Here is a 24,129-nt window from a genome sequence, read left to right as displayed (position 1 = left end):
TTTAAGTGGTTCACCAATTTAGCTACGTCCACTAGGGTTGTGTTTGTATTTGTATTTCACTAGGTAATGAGGATTTATAAATACATGACAATAACTTAAAAGCCTTGGCAAACATATGTAAGAAAATTGATATGAGAAGGACGGTTTTGCTCTCTTCTCTTCCCCCTTCTTTGCTCTCTCCTCCTCCTTCCTTTATATAGTGAATGATTGTGTTTCTTCCCTTGGATTCCTTCCCTTTGATTAACCTTGCTTGCTTCTTTTCTTCATGATTCATGGCACAAGTGTTCCAATAGCAAGACACCAAGTGTTGTTCTCATCATTAGCCATGGTATGTGGTCCAATCGAAAAACAGCAAATGTTAAGCTAATCATTAGCCCTAATATGTGTTCCAATAGAAGCACACCAAATGTGAAGTTAATCATTGAGAATAGGATGTGTTCATATGACAAAGCAACATGTGTTAAGTTAGTTATAAACAAAAATTATCATGCAAAGTGGACAAATACCCAAAGGCCACATCCATACTCTATAAGATATAGAATCCCACCTCAACCTATTTAGAGTAGTGACTAACCCCTCCTCTTTATTCTCTAATGGTTGGCAAAATGCTACTTAGCATTTGTTAGAAAAATCAAGTCAAACTCATCGTAATCCCCTTCTCCAATTCAAACTAAAACTATCTCGAATTACATATAAACATGAAATAATACTAGCTAGGTTTTTTTTTTTTTTTTTTTTTTTTTATTTTTTTTTTTTATAAATAATTTTGTAGCTTTTTTATTTATTTATTTTTAAATAATTTTGTAGCAAAAAGGATTTTATGTTGAGACTATTTTGCATGTTGAAAGTAAGTTCTTGCATAAAAGAAATCTAATAAAATCATTACGTAAAAATAATTACCCACATACACGTACATATATTTAACTTTTTTTTTTTTTTTTTAATTGCGGGGTATTACATTATATATGAAAGATTAAGTAATCTTAATATAACTGATATTTTTTATGATAAAACTTCACACCTAGTAATAGGTGGTAAATATGAACATTATCGGTGATGTTTATTTGATATCAAATCTTCCGACACGTCCTGATTGGATATATGTCGGAATAGAATAGACCTAAGGAAAGCACAAGAATTAAATTGGTCAAGTGAACTAACACAAAGTCCATTTTAATTTTTAAGCTATTTTTGTTTTATCAACTACATTTTCAACCGCTAGATAGTAAGAATATTATTGGGAGTTTCAGTCTTGAGTTCTAATTCTTGCTTTCCCAATATTTGCTTGTATGAAAAAAAAAAATTAAAATAAAGAATCGTGTATCAAAGTTTGTGGCTTAATTAGGATGGTAAACATATAAAATCTTCTAACACGAATTGTTGCATTAAAACCAAACTTGGATGGTAATTAAGATGTTCTCAATAGTACTCCTCTATTCTCTCCTAAATTTCTTTCTTCTAAAAATTTCTCTGTTTTATTACCAACGGCAGTGATTTGTCTTCCATCATTATTTGTGGTCCATGTCGTTCCCAACAGTTCGAACACTTTTATTCCATCACGGCATCACGATAATTAAGCATCATAAAGCTAATGTACAATGTCACTTATTGCTTCAACCAATTCATGCCTTTTTATAGTTTATTTCATAAAATATTGAATTTGTTCCAACACCTCCCTAGTTCTATTGGTTAGCAACAACCTGTATATTATGTTTTATCGAATGTGGTAGTAGAACTTCTACTACTGTCATTATTCTGATTCATCCAAAATAATAATCCAACCAATGCATTTCCCCCTTGCAAGATTTTGCGGATAAAGTCATCAGAATCCCACAGCCGTATCTCCTCTCCCTGTCTCTCTTTTATACAGTGGCAATACGAGTGGTAGCAATACCACCGTTTTCCTAATTTATTTTCATCGTTTTCTCTGTTTTCTGCCAAGAGCTGAGTGGTACCGACTTAACCTGGCCCAGGCAATTGCTGAATATCACATGGGTGACAGGATTAGAGGGTCTCCGCCCTACAGTTTTTCAACTTTTTTCGGTTTAAATTAAGGATGAACAGATAACCAAACATTATACTTATGAAAATACAGATAATCAGACATTACTTATAAGTGACTGGATAAAATGGTCAGTTCGCTGCGTGCCAGATGTGTAAATATTTGTTATTTTTATTAGCAATTTTAAATAAAAAAGATTTGGCTTAAATTTAAGCAAGTTGAAAAGGTTGGACTGCGCTTAAAAATATGGGGCTGGATATACCATCACTGAATCTATATTTCTCCAGTACTCTTATATCCGCTATACTACCTACCCAATTAGCTGCTTTCCCACAGGGGATCGGTTGACTTAGCCAAATTTATAGTCTAAACATTTTGAGGGTTTGCAAGAGAGCCAGTGGGATAAAATCTTGTGCATGCGCATGCACATAACTTCATTATATTGTACACTGCATTATAATTAAGCTAGTTTTAAATTTTTATATGAAACTATATAAAAAGTCTGGATGCAGTTAGTAATTGTACCACATGTATATGCAGCCCAATAAGCAATATAGGGAATGGAACTTCACGAAGTTGCCGATATATACGGAGCATATGCTTCAACAAGACCTGGAAAGGTCATGTTATGATTGATCCAGCTTCTAATGTTGTATTTGATTTGTTCATCCATGGCCTTAGTCAATCCATCGTTAAACTGAACCAAGTTATACCTTAATTTAACCCTAATTATGAGCTGGACTCGGCATTATTCAAGAATGTCATGCACATACTAATTAAACCCAATTATATATATATAACATGTTGGCAAAAGCAAAGGGAAGAGGACAAGTTGTTTGGGTTAATGTTTAACTTTGGGTTTAGAGGAGAGAAAGCCTAAAAGAGTTGAATAAGAAGAGGTTTTGCCCGGACCCCAGCACCAAACCTAGACCTTCCATCTCAAGACCAATTGACGCTCCCCCATTAATGCAAAGGCTAGGTGTTTATGAGAGAAGTGACAACTGATGGAAATCAACCTACTCTTAGCCCAAAAGTACTTTTTAGTGGCAATACAAGTAAATTACTAATAAGTCACTACCCTTTAATTGCTTTCAGGCAAGAACAAAGCTACAGGCAGTCGGGCTAATTCGTCTATAAAAGGAGGAAAATGGCCCAAAGACAAGGACACTCAACCAATCAAACAAATAAATATACAACTTGCCTCTCAGTCAAGCAAATACTCAGAAAGTCGTGCTTTGTCCAGATTCTGCACCCTTTTAGCTTTATATTTCCTTAGAAAGACATCCCTTGTCTATGTAAAAGCTCTGCTTCATTTTCCTAAATGATGTAGTTCGATCTCCCATGTATAAATTCTTTTCCAGTCATCCCATTTAACATATAATTCTTTCATATCTGTCAAGAGAAAAGACTGCAAGATGTTTAACCTTGCCCGACAAGGTGAAATCTTGCCCGACTCTCTTCGTTTTGTCTTTCAATTAATAGATCTGGTGTTATAATCCATTCCCCAGTTTATATTCAAGTTTTCGGTCTTTTGATGACTCAAAGCCTCATCAGTTCTCAGATCTAGTTCATTTAATGGTTTTTATCATCATAGGAAGATTGAAATAGATTAAACTGATGACTTAATCAAATCTGGACCTTCACCCCTTAAGCATACAAGATAACGAACTAAAAGTCCTTAGTCTCAAGGCATAGAAAAGAACTTAATGTGGACTTAACCCATCTACGACAATCCTTTGATAACAAGAATTCAGAATAACTTGGGCGCAAGTAATCGGCTTAAATACACTTGTTCTACGTCTGTCATACAGAGATGGCAGTGGCACGCCTTCGCACTTAGTTAGTTTTGATTGTGAGCCTTAAGGCCTACACCTAAGGCTCCACAAATGCACCTTTCATAACTAATTGTGTCCTCCTCTTGCAGCATCCCGACAAACAACCAAAGTGCCAACTTCTCAAGGAGTTGTGTGTTCGAGCCAGGGACCCTTCCCAGGAAATTTCCTGCCCAAACACAAGTCCCATGAAAAAATTGAATGGTACTGGGATGACAAGTATATCTAGCTGCCTCTTATATATAAATGGCCTGTCAACTCATTTTATGTTCCATAGAGACAAAATAATGCTCCAACTTTTTACCAGCATATATCAGTATAAATACTGCAAGATCAATTTAATCTAACTGTTAAGTACATCGATTATTGTAATGGTAAATTAACACATGACTTGGTACATTGTCTGATCAGCTAATGCATGTCATATAATATTATACATTATAATGCTACAATCAGTCACACACCCATATTAGCGGAGAGTGGATAATTAACCCTAAAGGTTTATTTTTTTATGCTGCAATTATATATATGTTTCTGTTACAGACTTACCGGCCACAGCCATTCCCAAAGTTGCAGAATTATTGGAAAATTGAGAAAAAAATGACAAAACAATATGAGCTGAATGTGACACCAATTAAGGATCTCATTGCATTCTCAACAAAACTACAAAAACTTTCATAAGAAACAAGTGGGTTACATTTACTTGGCTGAGCAAATTGTTCTTTCATATAGGGGTGGAATCATGAATATACCACCTATCATTATCCAATACTTATGAGAAAATCCTAAAGTGTTTTCTTTTGAAAGAGCAAACCCTAAACTTTAATGTTCAATATTTATGAGAAAACAAAACCCTAGACAAAAAAGAAAAACAGACCGAAAGGAGAAAAAGTAATATAATTGCAACATCAAAGGCGCAATTAGAGGCGGGTTTATGAAGAAAGTGTGTCATGCTGTTTCACTTTAGTTCTTGAATGATGGGTTTAAACTTGGCTTTTGTTCTAAGCAAACGAGAATTATCATCACGCGAAAACGCGTCTTTGTGCCCAATACCAGAACATTGATGGCTTCACACAATTATAAAACCAGACTTTATTTATTTATTTTTTTCACCAAACTAGACTTTATTTTTTGAAAAAGCAGTTTTGTTAATATAACAATTAATTAGAGCATTTTAGTTTAATTGTAACTTTGGCCTTTAGACAGAAAATTTGTGCATATTAATCTTTGAATTTGTCAAAATACGAACAACAATAATTTTGGAATAACTAAGTTAGAAATTCGGCACATTACTTATCCTTTTAAATCCTAAAATTCTAATGAAAATTCTAATAGTATTGCCTGAAAAGTTGGTTACTCTGCATTGTCACAAGTTCAATAATCGATACGTATAACCTTTTAGTTCATAAACTAAGCTCTAATTAAACCAAAATCTAGAGGCAAATGTGGAATTTTCTCGTTTAAAAAAATTAAAGTGAAGTAAAAGGACATATCTGATGAGCACTTTTTCCCGCGCTGCTGCTATAAAGGGGTATCACTGACTACTCAATCCAATGCCATCCAAACCAAAAAGGAAATAAATAAATTGAACAAAACTCAAATCTGTGGTTTAGGGGGGAGCATTTTGCAGGGAGAGGGAAAATGAAGCAAAAAGCAGGCTTCTTGCTCCACTTGGTTTGTGGGGTTTTGGCAGTGTTTCTGAATTCTTCTGTGGTGAAAGCAGAAGACCCATATAAGTTCTACACTTGGACTGTGACTTATGGGACTCTTTCTCCTCTTGGTGTCCCTCAACAGGTTTGTGGGTTTTTTGCCAATTTTGCAATCTCAGTTCTATTTTTTGAGCTTTCGGGTTTTTTCTTTATTTATTTATTTTTTGGTTTTGGATATTTGAAGGTAATTCTCATCAATGGCCAATTTCCTGGCCCTACACTAGATGTTGTCACCAATGACAACATTTTTGTCAACCTTATTAACAAGCTGGACCAACCTTTTCTCTTAACCTGGTGAGTTCATCCTCCAACTAACCTCTTGTCCTTTTCTATTTTTATTTTTATATTTATAACTGTTTTCCATTGTTTTTAGATTAAAGAACTTTCATTTTCTGAAGAATGTTGGTTCAGTATCTGATAAAAAAAATGGCTACTGCCGTTTAGGAGCAATATTTTTCCATTTAATTTAGGTTAAGCTTCAAAGAAAGTAGAAGGGCAATTGTAAAAACTTAAGCCAAATTGTTGCATTAAGCTTACTTAAGTGGAGAAATTTGTTCCCAGATTTTAATTAATGAGAAATCTGAGCTTGAAAATCTTGTTGAGTATGTTCCCCTACATTGTGTGCCATCAAATGAAACCATTATGTACTTCTTTGTTTAGAATTAGGCGAGATTAGCTCTTCATTTCTGTTCTTTTGTTCAATGTCTGAATATTTGGCTGTTGCATTCATTCTAATGATATCTGCATAATAAGAAATTTTCTTTGTTCACAACCAGGAATGGGATTAAACAGAGGAAGAACTCTTGGCAAGATGGGGTTTTGGGAACCAATTGTCCCATCCCGCCGAACTCAAACTACACCTACAAGTTTCAGACCAAGGATCAGATAGGTTCATTCACATATTTCCCATCAACTCAATTTCACAAAGCTGCTGGAGGGTTTGGAGGGATCAATGTTTACGCAAGACCTCGAATCCCAGTCCCTTATCCAATCCCTGATGGAGATTTCACTTTGCTTGCCGGCGACTGGTACAATACCAGCCACAAGGTAAGAAAAACATACGACTGCCATTCTACATGCACTTTGAAAGTGTTAGCTAAAAGAATTTGTATGTTAATGCAGTTGTGTTTTCATTTTGTTTTGATTTTTGTAGGCATTACAGCAATCTTTGGACTCTGGAAAATCTCTTCCTTTTCCTTCCGGTGTTCTTATAAATGGCCATACTAGTAACACTTTCAGTGGTGACCAAGGTAACTCTCGATCTTTGATTCCTCAAACACTTGAACTATTCTTAGTTCTCTGGGGAACCAGTTTAACCATTTACTCAAATGATTAATGTTGAACTATGTTTTTCGTATTATGATTTCAGGAAAAACATATATGTTTAGGATCTCAAATGTTGGCTTGTCAACCTCATTAAACTTCAGGATTGAAGGCCACAAACTGAAGTTAGTTGAATGCGAAGGATCTCACCCAATTCAGAACTTTTACGACTCTCTTGACATACATGTTGGCCAGTCAGTCTCTGTCCTAGTAACCTTCAATCAGGCTCCAAAGGACTACTACATCGTTGCATCCACACGATTCACTAGGCGTGTTCTTACAGCTACTTCAGTGATACACTATACAAACTCGCACGCCTCCGTTTCTGGACCTGTGCCTGCCGGTCCTACTTATCAAAGACACTGGTCTATGAAGCAAGCCAGAACTTTCAGGTACAAATATGCAAAATTCAATCATAATGAGCATTAGATTCGTACGATTATAATGATTTAATTTGACCCTTTTGAACATTGTTTTCTTACAGGTGGAATCTAACAGCAAATGCAGCCAGGCCTAATCCTCAGGGCTCATTCCATTACGGCCATGTCACACCAACAAAGACAATTGTGTTAGCCAATTCAGCACCATTGATAAATGGAAAGCAGCGGTATGCATTCAACAGGGTCTCTTATGTTAACCCCGATACCCCTCTAAAGCTTGCTGATTACTTCAACATCCCTGGAGTCTTCAGCCTAAATTCCATCCAAACCGTTCCCTCAGATGGCTCTGCATTCGTAGGTGCCCCTGTCATGCCGGTCTCACACCACGACTTCGTTGAAATTGTTTTCCAAAACAACGAAAATAGCGTCCAATCAATGCATTTAGATGGATATGATTTCTGGGTTGTTGGGTATGTCCAATGTGCTTTCTTGTGCTTAAATTCTTACGAGATCAATGGGTAGACTATAATCTTTATTGTTTGAACAAATGCAGTTATGGTTCCGGACCGTGGACGCCAGCCAAGAGGAGAACCTACAATCTCGTCGATGCTCTTACTCGACATACTGCTCAGGTAAATAAAGGCTGTTACTGATTAGTACATGCTTATTTCGACTTTTCGTTAGATAATTTTCTCTTTTTTCTCTTTGAAGGTGTATCCAAACTCTTGGACAACTATTTTGGTGTCACTTGACAACCAAGGAATGTGGAACTTGAGATCTGCTATATGGGAAAGGCAGTATCTTGGCCAACAGTTCTATCTCAGGGTTTGGGACCCAGTTCAAAGCCTTTATAACGAATACAACATTCCTTCAAATGTATTGCTGTGTGGAAAAGCTCTTGGACGAAACACATAGGGCGACCTTCGACTCTTCAGAGCCTGTTTTCTTGAGTCATGAATGTGAAGCGGAAAATTGCATCGACAATGAAGGTTTGGCTAAATGGAAGACAGATTGCAGCAAAGAAAGCAAAAGAGAAGATTCAAATTTGATGTTTCTTTTCCCTTGGTTGTATAATTCTGAATTTAGATTAATTTTCGTCTGCGTTTTTACAAAATATTATTGTATGCTACAGCTATATAATTTCTCTCGATATATAGAATTTAGGGGGTGTAGTCAATTTGGATTTGGCAGGATTTTTAATAGACTTTTTAAGTGAGATTATAAAAAATTTTAATAGACTTACAATTCTATATGGATTTCTATTATAGATTTCTATGATGAAAGAAGTCCATACAAATGTATGGACTTATTTCATGGATCTGTTAGGATTTTTAGAGTTTTCATGGATTTTTTAGCATTTCTATGGATTGGTGCATATGTGCACATCACTCCAAGTAAAAACATGATTCACTTTTGACAACTGTTGGATACTAAATGAGCTTACATAATGAAAGAGTGGATATATGTCACAGTTTAAAACATACTTGTTTGGACCCAAATTGGACATTGGGCCTGAAGTGCAGCCCAATCACATAGAAAGCCCCAAGAGAGCACTAGACCGTCAAGGCAAAGGAGGCTGAAGACGGAATCACGGCCTAGAAGTCAAGATATTGACTGACGTGCCAAAACTGGGTGGCAAACCTATGCAACTAGGCAGGCATAGCGGTCATTAGCAAATGGTTTTGCAGAAGGCAAAAACACATTTTTAGGGATAAAACCCCGTAATTTGGATAGGGTTAAGTGTGAAATCACCACTTGGTCAATAGTGGTACGCTCAACATTCATCTAGATAGTCTGGGAGCCTAATCATAGGCCCTGCAGAGGCATGAGGCATCTTTCAAGCTAATCATCACTTTCACCATACACACAGGAGGAGGTGTGTGAGACACATCCAAGGCCGAACAATACCCAAAGTGAAAACGACATAAAAAAACGATAGACATGACTGATTAATCAAAAGAGTGCTGAGCAAGTCTTCTTACTGTGGTGTCCAACCTGCTTGCAGCACTAAAGCAATATCTGCAAGTCTCAGATAATCAGAGACATGAAAATGACTAACGAACTTAACAAACCATAAGATTTTTAATGCTATTTACTTCAGCACTGATTCCTTAGATTCAAACTGTAAGAAAAGGTCTTAGTCCCCGAAGACCGAAATTGTCCCATAAGATTCAGTTATAAGGATCACAATGCAGCGGTAGGTTTAATACAAATTTTGTAACTTCAAAGCATGAGGTACTTTCTGCGTTTTGTTGCTTGATATGACATACACAATATGATATTTTTTGTTTGTATTTGCAAGACTGTTGCCTTCTCTAAATGCTAGATTTCCATTTTTATCTCGCTGAGGACACAAGGGGTTGCAGGAGAAAGACCAACGAGCATCCAATCTATTATTGATGATAGCCAGATTCGTGCGTTGCACTTGATGATCTGTATTGTGGAACCCATGATTGTCAGTTGACAGCAGAGGAGGCGTTGAGGGGGTGCGAAAGGTACAGTTGCACAGGATTTCAAATTTGAAGTGGCCCCCAAAATTTTTGTCACCTAATATTTATATGTAATAATATTCTATATTTAAAATTGCTTTTGTTATGAAATAATGTTCTATATTCAAAAATTGAATTTGTTAGTACTTTAAAATCTCATCTTACACTCCTTATAAGGGTAATTTTTTTCCTTTCTAAATACAAAAATTTAGAGTACAATAAGATATTTTGAGTGTCAATAATACACCATAAAAGGCGGTATTTTTTTCAATATTATTATATAATAATGTTATATATTCAAGTGAAACTATAAAGTTAGAGTTTTTGAAGTTTGTTTTCTTGTTTGGTTGTTGAAGATTGTTTTCTAACGTCAATACATTGTTCTACATTTTTTAAGACTTATCTTAAGGAGGGACGTTTTTATAAATTTTGCACAGGACCCAAAATCTTAAAGACCGCCCTGGTTGACAGTTGGTGATACGAGAAAATAAGAAACACCGGTGCATTAGCAGATACATGCTGTGTTCTTTCACAACTGCAAAAGGCAGCATATGTGCCGGGCTTTCTCCCTTGAGCAAAGTTTGTCCCACCTCGTCTCTCTTAAGAAATTGATTACAGAGGGTTGCCATAAAGTAACGTCCATTTCAATCACAATTACAATTACACAGGGCCTCCCATCTCTCTGTAATTGTTATTCACAATTGTCTTGAATTATCAAGCCTACCGAGTGGTTAGAATTTTGTATCTCTCTTCAGGATTTGGCAATATGTTCATGCAAAAATGGACGGGTGGCGAAAGGAATTTTTGGGAAATTGGGAGACCTGATATGTATAGGTTCTGAGAGGGTCACTGGATCTCAGGCAGGGCTAAAATTGGTGGAAGAATGTTCCTCTTATGCAGAGGGAATTTTCTGGTCTTGAAATGAAACCCTAGGGGTGAAGGGTGGATTGCTTGAGGCATTTGGTATTTAGTATACCACTCACCTCAAATTCATCAAAATTCCTCACATATTAAACTCCTAGCAAATATTTGACATTTTCACTACACCTAGACATGTGTGGACTTTTTAAAAATCCTAATCAACTACCAGTGGATTTGGTTGTATGTTTACAATCCTCTTAAATCCTAATTTAACTACATCATGATTTCTTAGTCTTTTAAAATCCTAATTAATTATATCCAAATTTCAAAATATATTAAAATCCTATCAAATTCTAATTTCTACACTTCTCTTTCTTGCCTTGCAAGTTCAGTTTCACTTAACACTTTTAACTATGATGCACGTTATATATATTGTTCAAAAAGGAAAACTAATCATCTGTCACATTAAATCCTTTTTAATTATGATTAGCACATGGAACCTGATAAGTGAGATGGTCATGAATCATGAACATGATGAGCATTATTAAACCATCTATTTGACAAAATTTCTTGACTAAATAGTCAAAATGATCTCTGAGATTTGCATAACACATTATTTTGATCCCTGAAATTAAAAATCAATAGAAATGGTTCCTAAGATTGTCCATCATCCATCATTTTTGTCCTTCCGTTAAAAACTTTGTTAAGTATCACGGAGCTCTTGGCTGGAAGTTTGGGCAATTTTCAAAGTTTCGTAACTCAATTGTTTCTTAATCAAATTCGACCCATAATATATCAAAATGAAGATAGGAAAGTGTAGAATAAGATTATACTATTTGGAAGCCCAATGGTTGCCGGAGATGGCCGGAAAATAGCCTCAAAGTTGACTGGTCCGCGGGAAAACTGGAAAACTCGCCGGAAACTAGATAAACTTTAAATGTTCATAACTTCTTCAATACTCAACGAAATCGAGTGATTCAAAAAAAAAATTCATAGTTCTCAACGAGACGAAGAGAATGGTACCTCTATTGACGGCTAATTCACTGTGATTTGGCCGGAAAATGGCTTGAAAGTGACAAACTATTTTCGAGGTAGTCACTTTCGAGCTGTTTTCCGGCCAAACCACAGTGAATTAACCGTCGAGAAAGATATCATTCTCTTTGTCTCATTGAGAAGTATGATTTATGTTTGTGAATCACTCAATTTCGTTTAGTATTGAAGAAGTTATGAAGGTTTAAAGTTTACCCAGTTTTCGGCAAGTTTTCCAATTTTCCAGCGGACCAGTCAACCTTGAGGATATTTTCCAGCCATTTCCGGCAACAATTGGGCTTCCAAATAGGTATAATCTTGTCCTAAACTTTCCTATCTTTATTTTGATATATTATGGGTCAAATTTGGTTAAGAAACGATTGATTTATGAAGCTTTGAAAATTGCCCAAACTTCTGGCCAAGAGCTCTGAGACACTTAACGGAGTTTTTAATGGAATAACCAAAATGATGGAGGGTGGACAATCTCAGGGACCATTTCTATTGATTTTAATCTCAGGGACCAAAGTAATGTGTTATGTAAATCTCAGGGACCATTTTAGCTATTTAGCCAAATTTCTTTATGCAAAACATCTGCTCTTTATTAAAAAATGAGTGCATCGATATTCTAAAAAATACATTAATAATATGTTAGCTTATTATTGAAGGACAGATGTCCGTTCCATAACTGAACTACTCTAAGTCTATATTTTGATAAAGAATTTCCAAATTCTAAAGGAAATTCTTTATCAATCTCTTATCCAAACATAGCCTAATTGATTACGAATTGTAATTAAAAAGGAAATTGTGTAGTCACTTAGTACTACGGTCTAGTGGTATCCCTCTTCACTTGTAAGTGAGACATCTTGGGTTCGATTCTCGTTAAATACAAATTTAAATCACATTATCATCCTTTAATATAGGTAATATCGTTTGTTAAAAAATAATAAAAATTATGTCTTATCAGAGAAACTTAGTGGATCATCCAAGGGTGTGCCAAAAACTTTTGCAGATCCTATGGCCCAAATAAGACAGTTGGGCTACACATGAGCTAGATGATGGTCTACAAATGGGTATTGTAATCCAGTATTACTTGTATGGTGGGCTTAAGAAGTATAATCCAATTTGTTTTATTTTAAAAGCATGTTATTTGAATTCGAAGTTATATTCACTAAGCCACTTAAAGTGTACGTTTGTTGCATCAGATTTTCGGACTGGACTTGCTTCAAAGACTAAGCTGAACTAACGTAGTGAAACATTTGATGCTATATCGGCCTAATAAGCATGATAATATAAATCAGTGAAAAATGAATCATATATTTTTTTTAGCTAAAGAAATCTAATACCAAAATAATTTGGAATACCACACCGTAAAAAATTGTATCAATTGATAAAATTTACATCCAATGCTTGAAACTCAAGGCCTACTTGAAAATAAATACAATATAAATATTACACCAAAAGCTATTTATAGAACATATATAACATATTACACAAAATTTTCATAGATTTCAAACCCAAAACAACAAAATTGATCGGACTCCAGTAATAATTTCACAATCTACAAAAAGAAAAAAAATCGAAGACATAGATCGTCAGATATAGAATTTACTAGATGAGGAGCAAGACAAGGACGAGCAAGACAGGGGAGCAAGAAGACGGGCTTAGCAATCCTGTGATAATTGGGGGTTCTAAACTTAATCCTTGTGCCTAACTAACACTGGATTACACTAATAAGTAGTCTAGTCTAGTCAAATGAAACTTAGTGAGCCCAAACAAATACACTCTTAGAACTATGGATATTGACAAACATAAAAATAAAATAAAAAATAAAAAGATAAAAAAACTTAGAACTACGGTCTAGTGGTACTTTTTTACTTGTAAGTAAGAGGTATTAGGTCAAATAGCGAGTTCGAAACAAATTTTTTCCTCGCCTCTTAATGTAAATATATCGTTCTATAAAAAAAATTTAGATTCACTTGATCATAATTTGGTTATGATACTTACAAATACTTAATACAATTACTATCAGATGGTCTAATATTGCAATGACATTCAAGAACCATATTTAAGTGTCAAATGGTAATCATATTAATTGTTTCTAAGTATTGTAGTTAGTTGTTAGAATGGTCGCCTTGGAGGAAACTTTATATTAACCTTTAAGTACCGTATGTACATCATGCGATTGAGCCATATTGTATTGTATAATTGGTTAAGTAGTTAAATGGATTGAGTTAGTTAGTATAAAGTTGTTAGAAAGGATAATTCAGTCATTTTGTAATAGAGATCATTTACTTCGAAAGGTTGTTTGATAGGAGTATATTTGTGTGACTTTGTTAACCTATTTCCTTGCATTTACTCAGTTAGTTTATATTTATTAGAGTGTTTTAAGCTATTTTCGTGTGTTTGTAGGTTCAAATGGCAAAAGTGGTAAGAAATGGCATTTTGGAGTAATTTGGGGTAGTTTTGGGCTGGAATGGATAGCTTGCGTATGAAGCACAAGGAATGGACATTTTTGGTGCTTAAAAGGTGCTAGGAATGTGCAAAGAATCAGGAAGAATTAATTAAGGCAAGGAATCAGTTGAAAAGAATGAACCTTATCCAATCTTATCCAAACTAACCTTATCTAATCCTATCTTATCTCATCTTATCCAAACATTATCCCAATTTATCCAACATTGTCTTAGATTATTTCCAGCTACAAAAGGAGTCCTTATCCTATTCTAAATCCTTCCATTTGATTTAAGGAGTCCTAAAATCATGCAAACAACTAACCCTTTTCCTCCTATAAGTCTGCCTAGTCTATCCCTTTCCTTCAGGATTTGGAGCCGTGCTTGCCCTATATATATGCATACATTGTGCCGCAACATTGAGAGGGAGAGGGAGAGATTTTCAGAGTGTTTTTATAGAGGAATAAACACATAGTGCTGCAGCTTGCAAGGAAGATGAGCTTTGTGTCGTGACCTGCCATCCAAGGCTATTGGATTGCTGGAGCGTTTCTAGGTGTATTCTATCCTTAGTAGTTAGTTCAATGTTTAAATTAGATTGGTTTCGTTTAATTGTTAACATGTGGAACTAATTTCGTTTTAGCTAGAGGTGAATTCAAAGCCATAAACATATATGTGATATGAATTGATTACAAGTTTCATAAATCGTGAATGCAATTTACTTAAATGTTTGATTGATAACTTATTCTTGTATGCTGATTAAGGGGGCCCACTTAGTTTGCATGCATGAATTTGATGCTAAAATATAAGGGAATTTCACCTAATAGTTATGAACTTATATTTATAAGTAGCGGAAATCACTAGTCATGATTGTGTTAAGTAAGTTCCTAGCAAGAGTATCATGCAGTTCATAGTTACGAATGCCATGTCAATGCTTATGATTTTCATAGAACTTAATGATCTTTGATCTCTATCATGCAGTTTATATAGAGAACTTGATAAGAATAATTTGATTGCGTCGCTGAGTCCAATTCAATGAATTTAGGAAAATCTAAGGGTTAATTTGTGCAGTTCATGGTTAATTTGGGGCATTGTCATTTGTGGTTTATAAGAATAATAACTAGAAATCATTTGTATGCATGTGTCATGTGTGGAGAAGAATCCTCTAGCTAGCCTTTCACCTCTTAAGTTACCTTAGTTTTGTACCACCTTTACTTAGTTTCTGCAACCTACTTAGTTTTAGTTTAAAATTTGTCTAACCAAACCCCCCCCCCCTTTAGTATTTCATGTCAATTTACTTCAATTTTCGTCCAAAACACCCCTTAGTGCTTGTTTTGTGTTATTTGAGTCAGTCTAAGGTAGTTTTGTGTATTTGAGTTTAGTTTTGTGTGTTTTAAGTCTAATTTGTGTTGATTAGCATCCCTTCTAATCCCCAGCCTAAAACGATCCCTACTTACACATACTACAATTATATAAAAGAGGGTTCAATTTGTGATTTAATTTTTACCATATCATTGTTGTGAGAACCATTTACTGCATATTGTAATATCTGTTCTTCGAAATATACAAAGCTTTTCTCTTCATCTTTCTTACTTGTCAATCCCTTTACTTCCATTGTTTCCTTTAGTTCTTCATAGTTTCATAGGTTAATATGATATCAAAGCAGGTTATCTAACATGTGAAGTCAAACGGCTACACGCGCTCCACGTCACTCCGTTGTGTTGTCCAAATGTTAGCCTTGAAAATTCGCCCAACTTTGAGGGGGCTTGTTAAGAATGAGTCCCACATTGATGGGATGAGGGACCTTATATAGGCTTATAAGAGGTTAGGTTACTCCCCATATTACCAATTGGTTTTATGGTGGAACCTCAACTTTCTTAATAAACTTCAGACTCCTACACACTCTTTGATTCTTACTAAAGTTCTACATGTACCTAACATTGCTAGAAGTGTACTCTTTGTGAAACATTTGTGCGCTGACAACAAAAGCTGGTTTCTATGTGATGAATCTGAATTGTTTGTGCTGGATAAGAAGATAAGGGAGATACTGTACCAAGTAAAGAGAGGAGTAGGCTTGAAAAGTTAAGGAAAGAGTAGGCCTGAAGAGGTATTCCAGATCCTTGTGGTTACAAATACAAAAGGTTCATAGTTCATTACAAAGGATCCAGCAATATATTTGGGTAAAGTAGTGAAGAATAATGTCTAGCATCAAAGGCTAAGACATCTAGCTTATGATATAATGGCTTTAATGTTGAAACAGTCTAATATTTTAGTTCAATCAGATAATACGCATAATGTTTGTATTTCTTGCATTGAAGGCAAGATGTCTAGGACTCCCCTTTTAGTTAGAATTGATAGATGTACATTTCCTTTTAAATAGTGTACATTGATATCTGGGGCCCATCACCTGTAAAATCTCTAGAAGGATATAGATACTATGTAAAATTTGTGGATAAATATACAAGATATGTTTGGATTTTTCATACGAGCAATAAATCTAATGTGTTTACAATATTTGTCAAGTTCTACAAATTTATTCTTACCCAATTTGGTACATCAATCAAGTCTTTACAAATAGATGGAGGGGTGAATATACAAGCAAGTGTTTTACTTATTTTCTTGTTGATAAAGATATCTTGCAATTAATATCTTGTCCTTACACTCCTCAACAGAATGGAGTTGCAGAAAGGAAACATAGGCACATTCTGGAAACTGCAATCACTCTTCTTGCTGCTGCTAGTTTGCCCTCTGAGTTATGGTATTTTGCATGTGCTCATTCAGTGCTATTGATAAACAAGATGCCTTGCAAAAAGCTTGTCTTTCAGTTCATCTTATTTGACTCTATATAAGAAAGCACTTGATATAATGTCACTAAAGATGTTTGGTTCAGCTATTTTCCCATGGTTAAAACCATACAATGTGAACAAATTACACCCAAGGTTAGTGATGTTTGTCTTTTTGGGATATTCACAGTGCAATAAAGGGGTTATCTGCTGTAATATACAAACCAAGAAATTTATCATATCCAAACCTATGTGTTTTAATGAATCTTTTTTTCCTGCAAAAATGGTCAGCTATGGAAGTAATGGGATGACGCTTAGACATAATGAATGAAGATCTTTACTTGTCATCATACCTATACCAGTTTCAAATCGATAGCAAAATGAAAGACATGCAGGGTCACAGAGTTCACTATCCCATTCTATGACAACAATATTTTCTCCAATAAGTGATGATAATCAAGTGATATGTGAGACTAATGGGATGAATAACAATACTTCATAGCATCAATTAGAAGGCATGATATTGCTCATTCAGTGAAAATGGTTTTTCAATTCATGACATAACCAACTGATGTACATATGTTTATGGTAAAGAGAATCTTGATATATATATATATATATATATACACACACACAAGGTACTATTGAGTACGGTCTACAGTATATAATGAACAAGGATTTCAATCTCACTGCTTACTCAAACTCGGATTGGGCAGCTGACATTAACACCAGAAGATCAATTACAAGTTTTGTTGTATATCTAGGAGCAAATCCAATCTCATGGCGATCAAAGAAACAATCCACTGTGTCTAGAACTTCAATAAGGCTGAATACAAAGCCTTAGCTCATTGTGCAGTTGATGTCTTTTGGATTTGTTCAATGTTCAAGGACATTCAACACATATCAGTACCAGCTTCTTTATATTGGGACAATTTATCAGCTTTGGCACTGACTTCAAATCCTGTTTTTCACTCCAAAATAAAATATCTCGATATTGACTATCATTTCGTGTGTGAAAAGGTTCAAAAAGGAGATCTTATGGTTCACTACATTCCAACATATGATCAAGTAGCATATGTGTTCACAAAAGGACTGCATAGTCCAATTTTCCTCAAACATTGTAAAAGACGGATTGGGGTTGAATTCTGCAACAAACACAGCTTCAGTAGCTCAACTTCGTTTGAAGGGGGGGGCGTAATAACCATATGTACATCATGTGATTGAGCTATGTGGCATTATATCATTGATTAAGTAGTTAAATGGATTGAGTTAGTTAGTATAAAGTTGTTCGAAAGGGTAATTGAGTTATTTTGTAATAGAGATCAGTTACTACAAAAGGTTGTTGTGAGAACCATTTACTGCATATTGTAATAGTTCTTCTTCGACGATACAAAGCTTTTCTCTTCATCTTTCTTGCTTGTCAATCCCTCTGCTTCCATTGTTTCCTTTAGTTCTTCATAATCATAGGTTAATAACCTTATCAATGTGAGGGGTCTTAAACTGCTTTGCCGCCACCAAGAGAGAGAGAGACTTAATACTAATTGGCTATGAAAAAAAGCTTAACACCAACTAGAGAGACTTAATACTAATTGGTTATGAAAAAAAGCTTAACACCAACTAGATAGAGAAAGACTATAACCCGTATTTTGGATTGGCCACATGATGAGAATTGAACTTCACGAGTGCTGGAATTGAATTCGATTACATGTGACATGTGTAATTTAATTCCTGGCCCCAAAACTCATTATTTAACAAATACTGGACGATGTTGTTCTTGTTTTCCCTATGAGATCTCTCCTCGGGATCCATTGCCAATTCTACAATAAAAGTTGACTTGCCCATCAAAAAAGCTTTTCATTGACTCTATAGCACATGTACTATGGAGGGTTTTCACACTTGCATTAATAAGGTAGTTAATTGACTGTGGATTTAAATTAAACAAAACAAAAGGTAGCTAGCATTATTCATGTGTAGTAAGTCTCATTGTACAATATAGATAGAATACAACCAATAATGTCATAAAGATATACTTCTCAATGTCCTAAGTTATCGATGTGTGTTGGATCTTCACTTTATTTATTTATTTTGAGCCACAAAGAAAAGAGCATCCTTATACGCGTATTTTCTGCTACTGCTGACTTGTATTTTTTTTTAAGTAAGAAACATACGTTTGATCAATACACTATACCTAGTCTCAGTAAGATGAAGCTTCCCACCTAGTCTCAGTAAGATGAAGCTTCCCACCAGCAGTGTTTGTATCTTGTACTTTTCTCACTACATCCACTCCATACCACCTCGGACATATTTTTTAGCTTTAGGTCGGTTTGTTCTTGAAGATGAGAATGGCATCAACTAAATTTCAAACAAGTTGCCCTATTCTCACCTCTCAAGAACAATTCAAAGAGTACGCAGTGTTACTAATTCATGTTATATAACATAAATTATTGACATACTTGATATGTTATAGACCTATGATATAATATTAATAAATAATAAATCTATGATATAATATTAATAATTAATAATTAAACTCACATGTTGTAACGTGAATAAATTAGTAATACCACGTATTAGCACGAGTGTCTCAGTTAAAAACGTCTAACAAGAATGTGTAGATTGGTTTGAAAATGAAGCTCAACTTGCTTGGTTGCACCTGTGTCAACTGTCAACGGCCAACAAGGCGGGAAATGAGAAACCAGAGACTTGTGATCTGTGAAGAAACAGATGACAATGGTGGAAATTGACCATTCTGCCCTTCCATTGTCTTCGGTTTTCTGCTTGTTTTCATCATCATGTGGGGTTTCTGAGTGAGAGATCTAAGAAGTCGTATAATTCAACTCCACAAAGACCATTCAGGCAAAGAAACCTAAGATTATAATTATAATCATCCCAAAAGTAAACTGATCATATATTAAATGCAATTAATACGGATGATGGATCCGTTCTAAGCTGCGCAGCTCCCGCTTGATCTCTTCTTTCCTTCCCGCCACCGCGCACCACCGACGAATTCATGAGTCCAAAGTCCAAACCACCATCACCACCCTCACGTACACAACACATTTTCATCACTAGCAAAAAGTTTAAAAAATAACATTGCATTCATTCATTGGTCGGTTTTTCACATAATTTAAGAAATTAAATATATATGTTTAGTAATTTTCATCATGATTTCATTTTAGTTAATGTACTCATGAACTATTTGTAAATAGTCAACTCCCTCTGCAACCTTAAGTTTTTAAAGTTTCCATGCATCACGTGTATATCTTATGAACCACTTAAGAGACTATAATGACTTTTCGCTTTTATTAAAATCCACATATGCAAATCAATTCTATTTTCCTTCAAATTGCGCAGGTCTAATCTATCAACCTATTTATATTTGCAACTCATCCTAGTGTTAAAAAATGAAGTTTTCACCCTCTTTATTAGCTCCAACACTATTCACGTGACAAATATTGGCAGAATTTAGGATGCAATGTTGAGTAATCTAACGATGAGGTATGAGGTGGCTATTTGTAAAAATTTATTAAGATAACTAAAGTTTAGTGTAGAAAATAGCACTTACAAGTTTGGGAGTAAATCGATGGAAACCTCCCAATTAATTAACTCTATCAAATGAATTGTAGCATAGAGGTATTACACCAAATACTTACTATACACATATAATGAATATAATTAATCATCCATTATGTGTGAGCTAAAACCATGAGTTGTGAAATAGTAGCATACGCAGGTAGCTGACTGCTTGTGCATGAAGTGCGCCGCAAATGAACCTCGATTTTTCATCGGTCTTCGCGTAGATCCGCATATCCACGTTGGCATTGCCCCTCTAGGCTCTTCACGGCTGCATCCTTCCCTTGCCACTTGCCAGTTATATATAATCCCTTCCATCTCTGAAATTGCACAGCTCAACCACAAAGCTACGAGTATTTAATACACTTGCACTTCATCATTTCAATCTTCCTCATCTGTCTTGGGGAAGGACTGACAATAATTCGAGTATGTATTTCATAATTTCTTGCTACGTACATACTCCATAAGTTTTTTTTTTTTTTTTTTTTTTTAGTACAACATACTCCATAAGTTTGAATGCGTAGTTTTTGCCAATATGTACTAATTAGTATCTTTTGCCTGAACTTGTTCTTTTGTGCAGAAATCTGAAATTTGGTCTACATATAGGAGCTGACACAATGTGGCCAACCACTTTCGTGCTTTTTTTCGTCGGAATTTTTGTTTACTTGAGTTCTTTCTGCATCATTAATGCAGAAGATCCATATTTGTATTATACATGGACCGTAACATATGGAACCATTTCTCCGTTGGGTGTTCCTCAAAAGATTTGGCGTTTTGATCCTTCATGAAGATAATGTTGTTATATAATTCTGTATGTATGACTTCTGCTTAATTAATCTAGCAATTGTGGTTAATTATGCAGGGTATCCTTATTAATGGTCAATTTCCTGGGCCAAATATTGAAGCTGTGACAAATGACAACATAATCGTGAACGTGATTAACATGTTGGATGAGCCTTTCCTCATTACATGGTGAGGATTTTTATTGGCAGTTGTAATGGTTGTAGATTTAAAATGCACGGCTCGTCATAGGACTTATTTCTTTTGCTGTGGGAAATCAGGAACGGAATCCGACAGCGAAAAACCACGTGGCAAGACGGAGTGCTTGGAACCCAATGCCCGATTCCTCCAAACACAAACTGGACATACAAGTTTCAAACGAAAGATCAGATTGGAACCTACTCCTACTTCCCTTCAACTAAACTGCACAGAGCTGCTGGAGGTTTTGGGGGTTTCAATGTTGCAAATAGGTCGGTCATTCCAGTGCCGTATCCTATTCCGGACGGAGAGTTTACCCTGCTTGTTGGTGACTGGTACAAGACTGGCCACAAGGCATGTAATTCATAAAGTAACAGATATTCCTCACTTCGTTTATTCTTTCTTAGGCGTCGATGCTAGCAGTAGGGAAATGTTCTTTTTTGGATATAGCATGACATGTTAGTGGTCCATATTTACAGGCTGGCAACATAAAGCTTCGGAGTGTAATTGTTACCAACCATATAACAGAATAACTTTCTGATAAATGCTCTTATTTTTTCAGGAATTGCAGCAAATATTGGACTCTGGCAAAAATCTTCCACTTCCTGATGGTCTTCTTATCAACGGGCTTCCTGAAAATACAGTCTTTACTGGCGAAAAGGGTATGCATTAGACCTTCTCAAAAGTGTTTGTATACCATATCTGTTTTTGAAGATTTTGTAGTCAAAGTTCTGTTGGTTTATTTCAGGAAAGACCTACAAGTTCAAGGTTTCAAATGTGGGCATAGAAACTTCAATTAACTTCAGGATTCAGAACCATGCAATGACACTTGTTGAAGTGGAAGGAGCTAATACCTTGCAAGAGGTGTATGAATCACTTGACATTCATCCAGGTCAATCCGTGGCTGTTTTGGTCACACTATACGGTTCAGTCAAGGACTATTACATCGTTGCCTCTACCCGATTCATAAAGCCAGTCCTCACGACCACTGGATATCTCCGCTACGCTGGTTCTAACACCCCTGCTTCAAAACCATTGCCAATTGGTCCAACCTATCAGATTCACTGGTCTATGAAGCAAGCCAGGACAATCAGGTAGCAATCACTTCCTATGGACTTTTCTATTTCCATTTTTGGAAGCATATGTATAGTTGGCGAATAAAGTTTGTTCACCAAATGATGTGACAGTGTCTGAGTATCTAATTTAGCAATCAAATTTGGTGAGCCTAGCATTATTGTCTAATGATTTTTTAATTATATATGGAATTAACTTTTTTTCCTTTCTTGTACTTGAAGATTGAATTTGACGGCAAATGCAGCCAGGCCTAACCCACAGGGCTCATTCCATTATGGAACTATTCCAGTTGTCAGGAGACTACTTTTGGCCAATACTGCTACTAAGATTGATGGAATGCTTCGATATGCCGTAAACAACGTCTCCTATGTTGATCCGGAGACCCCATTGCAGCTCGCTGATTGGCTTAACATCTCCGGCGTGTTTAACCTCAACACGATACAGGACACACCTACTCCAGGCCCTGCAGTATATGGCGCCTCTGTCATAGGAACTGCCCTTCATGATTTTGTGGAAATCGTCTTCCAGAACACCGAGCCTAAACTTCAATCTTGGCACCTGGATGGATACAGCGCCTATGTTGTTGGGTAAGCTCTATGACCAATTGTCATATATATAACAAATTATTGCCTAGACGTCATATTTTTGTAACAATTTGTCTAATAATATTTGTTGGTCTTCATAGATATGGCTCTGCCGCTAAATGGACACTAAATATGACGAGAGGTTACAATTTGGACGATGCTGTACCAAGACACACAGTTCAGGTAATTGACAGGAACTTAACCTCATCCAGTTTATGCGTACTTTCTGAGATTTTATCGTTCTATATTGATCAACGTTAATTGGTGTACACAACTTACAGGTATATCCACTTGGTTGGACTGCTGTGCTAGTCTCCTTGGACAACAAGGGAATGTGGAATTTAAGATCTGCAATCTGGTCTAAGAGGTATTTGGGGCAGCAATTATACATCAGAGTTTGGAACAATGTACACAGCCTTTATACTGAGAACGATATGCCTTTGAACGCGTTGCTTTGTGGCAAGGCCAAGCAGCAGTGATAGCAAACTTATTTACCCTTTGATCATGTAACTCTCCGTATGTTCTTTCATTATTTTTATTTTTTAAATTTGGTAGTTCTTAAGTTTCAGTTACGAGGGTGACTGTGAAAAAAGAATGGGGAAACAGGCTTAGGATTGAGGGAAATAAGATGTTTCAAAGGGTCATTGTGTTAGATTTCTTGCTACCACATCCTATATAGGATTCATTTTTCTTACATGTTCATTTTCTATTATGTTATGTGCTTCTATACTCCCCAGTACAATGTTTACTTCTCTGTTTTCCTGCCTCTATAGAATAAGTCATCACAGTTAACCAAAATATAGCATCGTAGCAATTTCTTCTAAAAAAAAGGAAAGGAAAATAATCCTTCTGTTTGGTTGCTCAGAAACTTAAGGAAATGTTTACAGGCCTTTTTCGTAGCACAGTCCAAATTGCGTCGATTTAACCCTAGATTCATGGTTCAACAAAAAAACAAATTGATGGTTGGTTTGGTTTGGTTTTAACAAAAACATAATGAAAACTGAACCGAACTGAACCAAATAAAATACACTCAGAGACCCAACCAAACAAAAGGCACTGCTCAGTACA

The 24,129-nt window shown here is 35.6% G+C and overlaps 2 protein-coding genes across 2 annotated transcripts; both read left to right on the top strand.

Annotated features, from left to right (window-relative positions):
- Positions 1-5,406: 5,406 nt before the first annotated feature.
- Positions 5,407-8,428, top strand: LOC137748341 (L-ascorbate oxidase homolog). The gene is made up of 8 exons (XM_068488483.1): positions 5,407-5,628; positions 5,728-5,837; positions 6,320-6,590; positions 6,697-6,793; positions 6,913-7,258; positions 7,351-7,716; positions 7,800-7,878; positions 7,958-8,428. The coding sequence occupies exons 1-8, from the start codon at positions 5,476-5,478 to the stop codon at positions 8,159-8,161; spliced, it is 1,626 nt and encodes a 541-aa protein (XP_068344584.1). The 5' UTR covers positions 5,407-5,475; the 3' UTR covers positions 8,162-8,428.
- Positions 8,429-21,042: 12,614 nt separating this feature from the next.
- Positions 21,043-23,715, top strand: LOC137748854 (L-ascorbate oxidase homolog). Its single transcript, XM_068489042.1, has 8 exons — positions 21,043-21,185; positions 21,284-21,397; positions 21,487-21,757; positions 21,966-22,065; positions 22,152-22,497; positions 22,699-23,064; positions 23,163-23,244; positions 23,343-23,715. The coding sequence occupies exons 1-8, from the start codon at positions 21,043-21,045 to the stop codon at positions 23,538-23,540; spliced, it is 1,620 nt and encodes a 539-aa protein (XP_068345143.1). The 3' UTR covers positions 23,541-23,715.
- Positions 23,716-24,129: the final 414 nt, after the last annotated feature.

The sequence above is a fragment of the Pyrus communis genome, chromosome 10, assembly GCF_963583255.1.
Source record: "Pyrus communis chromosome 10, drPyrComm1.1, whole genome shotgun sequence".
NCBI classification, from domain to species: Eukaryota; Viridiplantae; Streptophyta; class Magnoliopsida; order Rosales; family Rosaceae; genus Pyrus; species Pyrus communis.
Note: the sequence above shows the minus strand (reverse complement) of the source record. Positions and strands in the feature narration are given on the sequence as shown.

Excerpts from the sequence above, each read along its gene's own strand:
- LOC137748341 (XM_068488483.1), top strand. The coding sequence starts at position 5,476 with ATGAAGCAAAAAGCAGGCTTCTTGCTCCACTTGGTTTGTGGGGTTTTG. Across the intron at positions 7,717-7,799 it reads TATGATTTCTGGGTTGTTGG|TTATGGTTCCGGACCGTGGA; the intron begins GTATGTCCAATG and ends GAACAAATGCAG. Across the intron at positions 7,879-7,957 it reads TTACTCGACATACTGCTCAG|GTGTATCCAAACTCTTGGAC; the intron begins GTAAATAAAGGC and ends TTCTCTTTGAAG.
- LOC137748854 (XM_068489042.1), top strand. The coding sequence starts at position 21,043 with ATGTGGCCAACCACTTTCGTGCTTTTTTTCGTCGGAATTTTTGTTTAC. Across the intron at positions 21,398-21,486 it reads GAGCCTTTCCTCATTACATG|GAACGGAATCCGACAGCGAA; the intron begins GTGAGGATTTTT and ends GTGGGAAATCAG. Across the intron at positions 21,758-21,965 it reads GGTACAAGACTGGCCACAAG|GAATTGCAGCAAATATTGGA; the intron begins GCATGTAATTCA and ends TTATTTTTTCAG.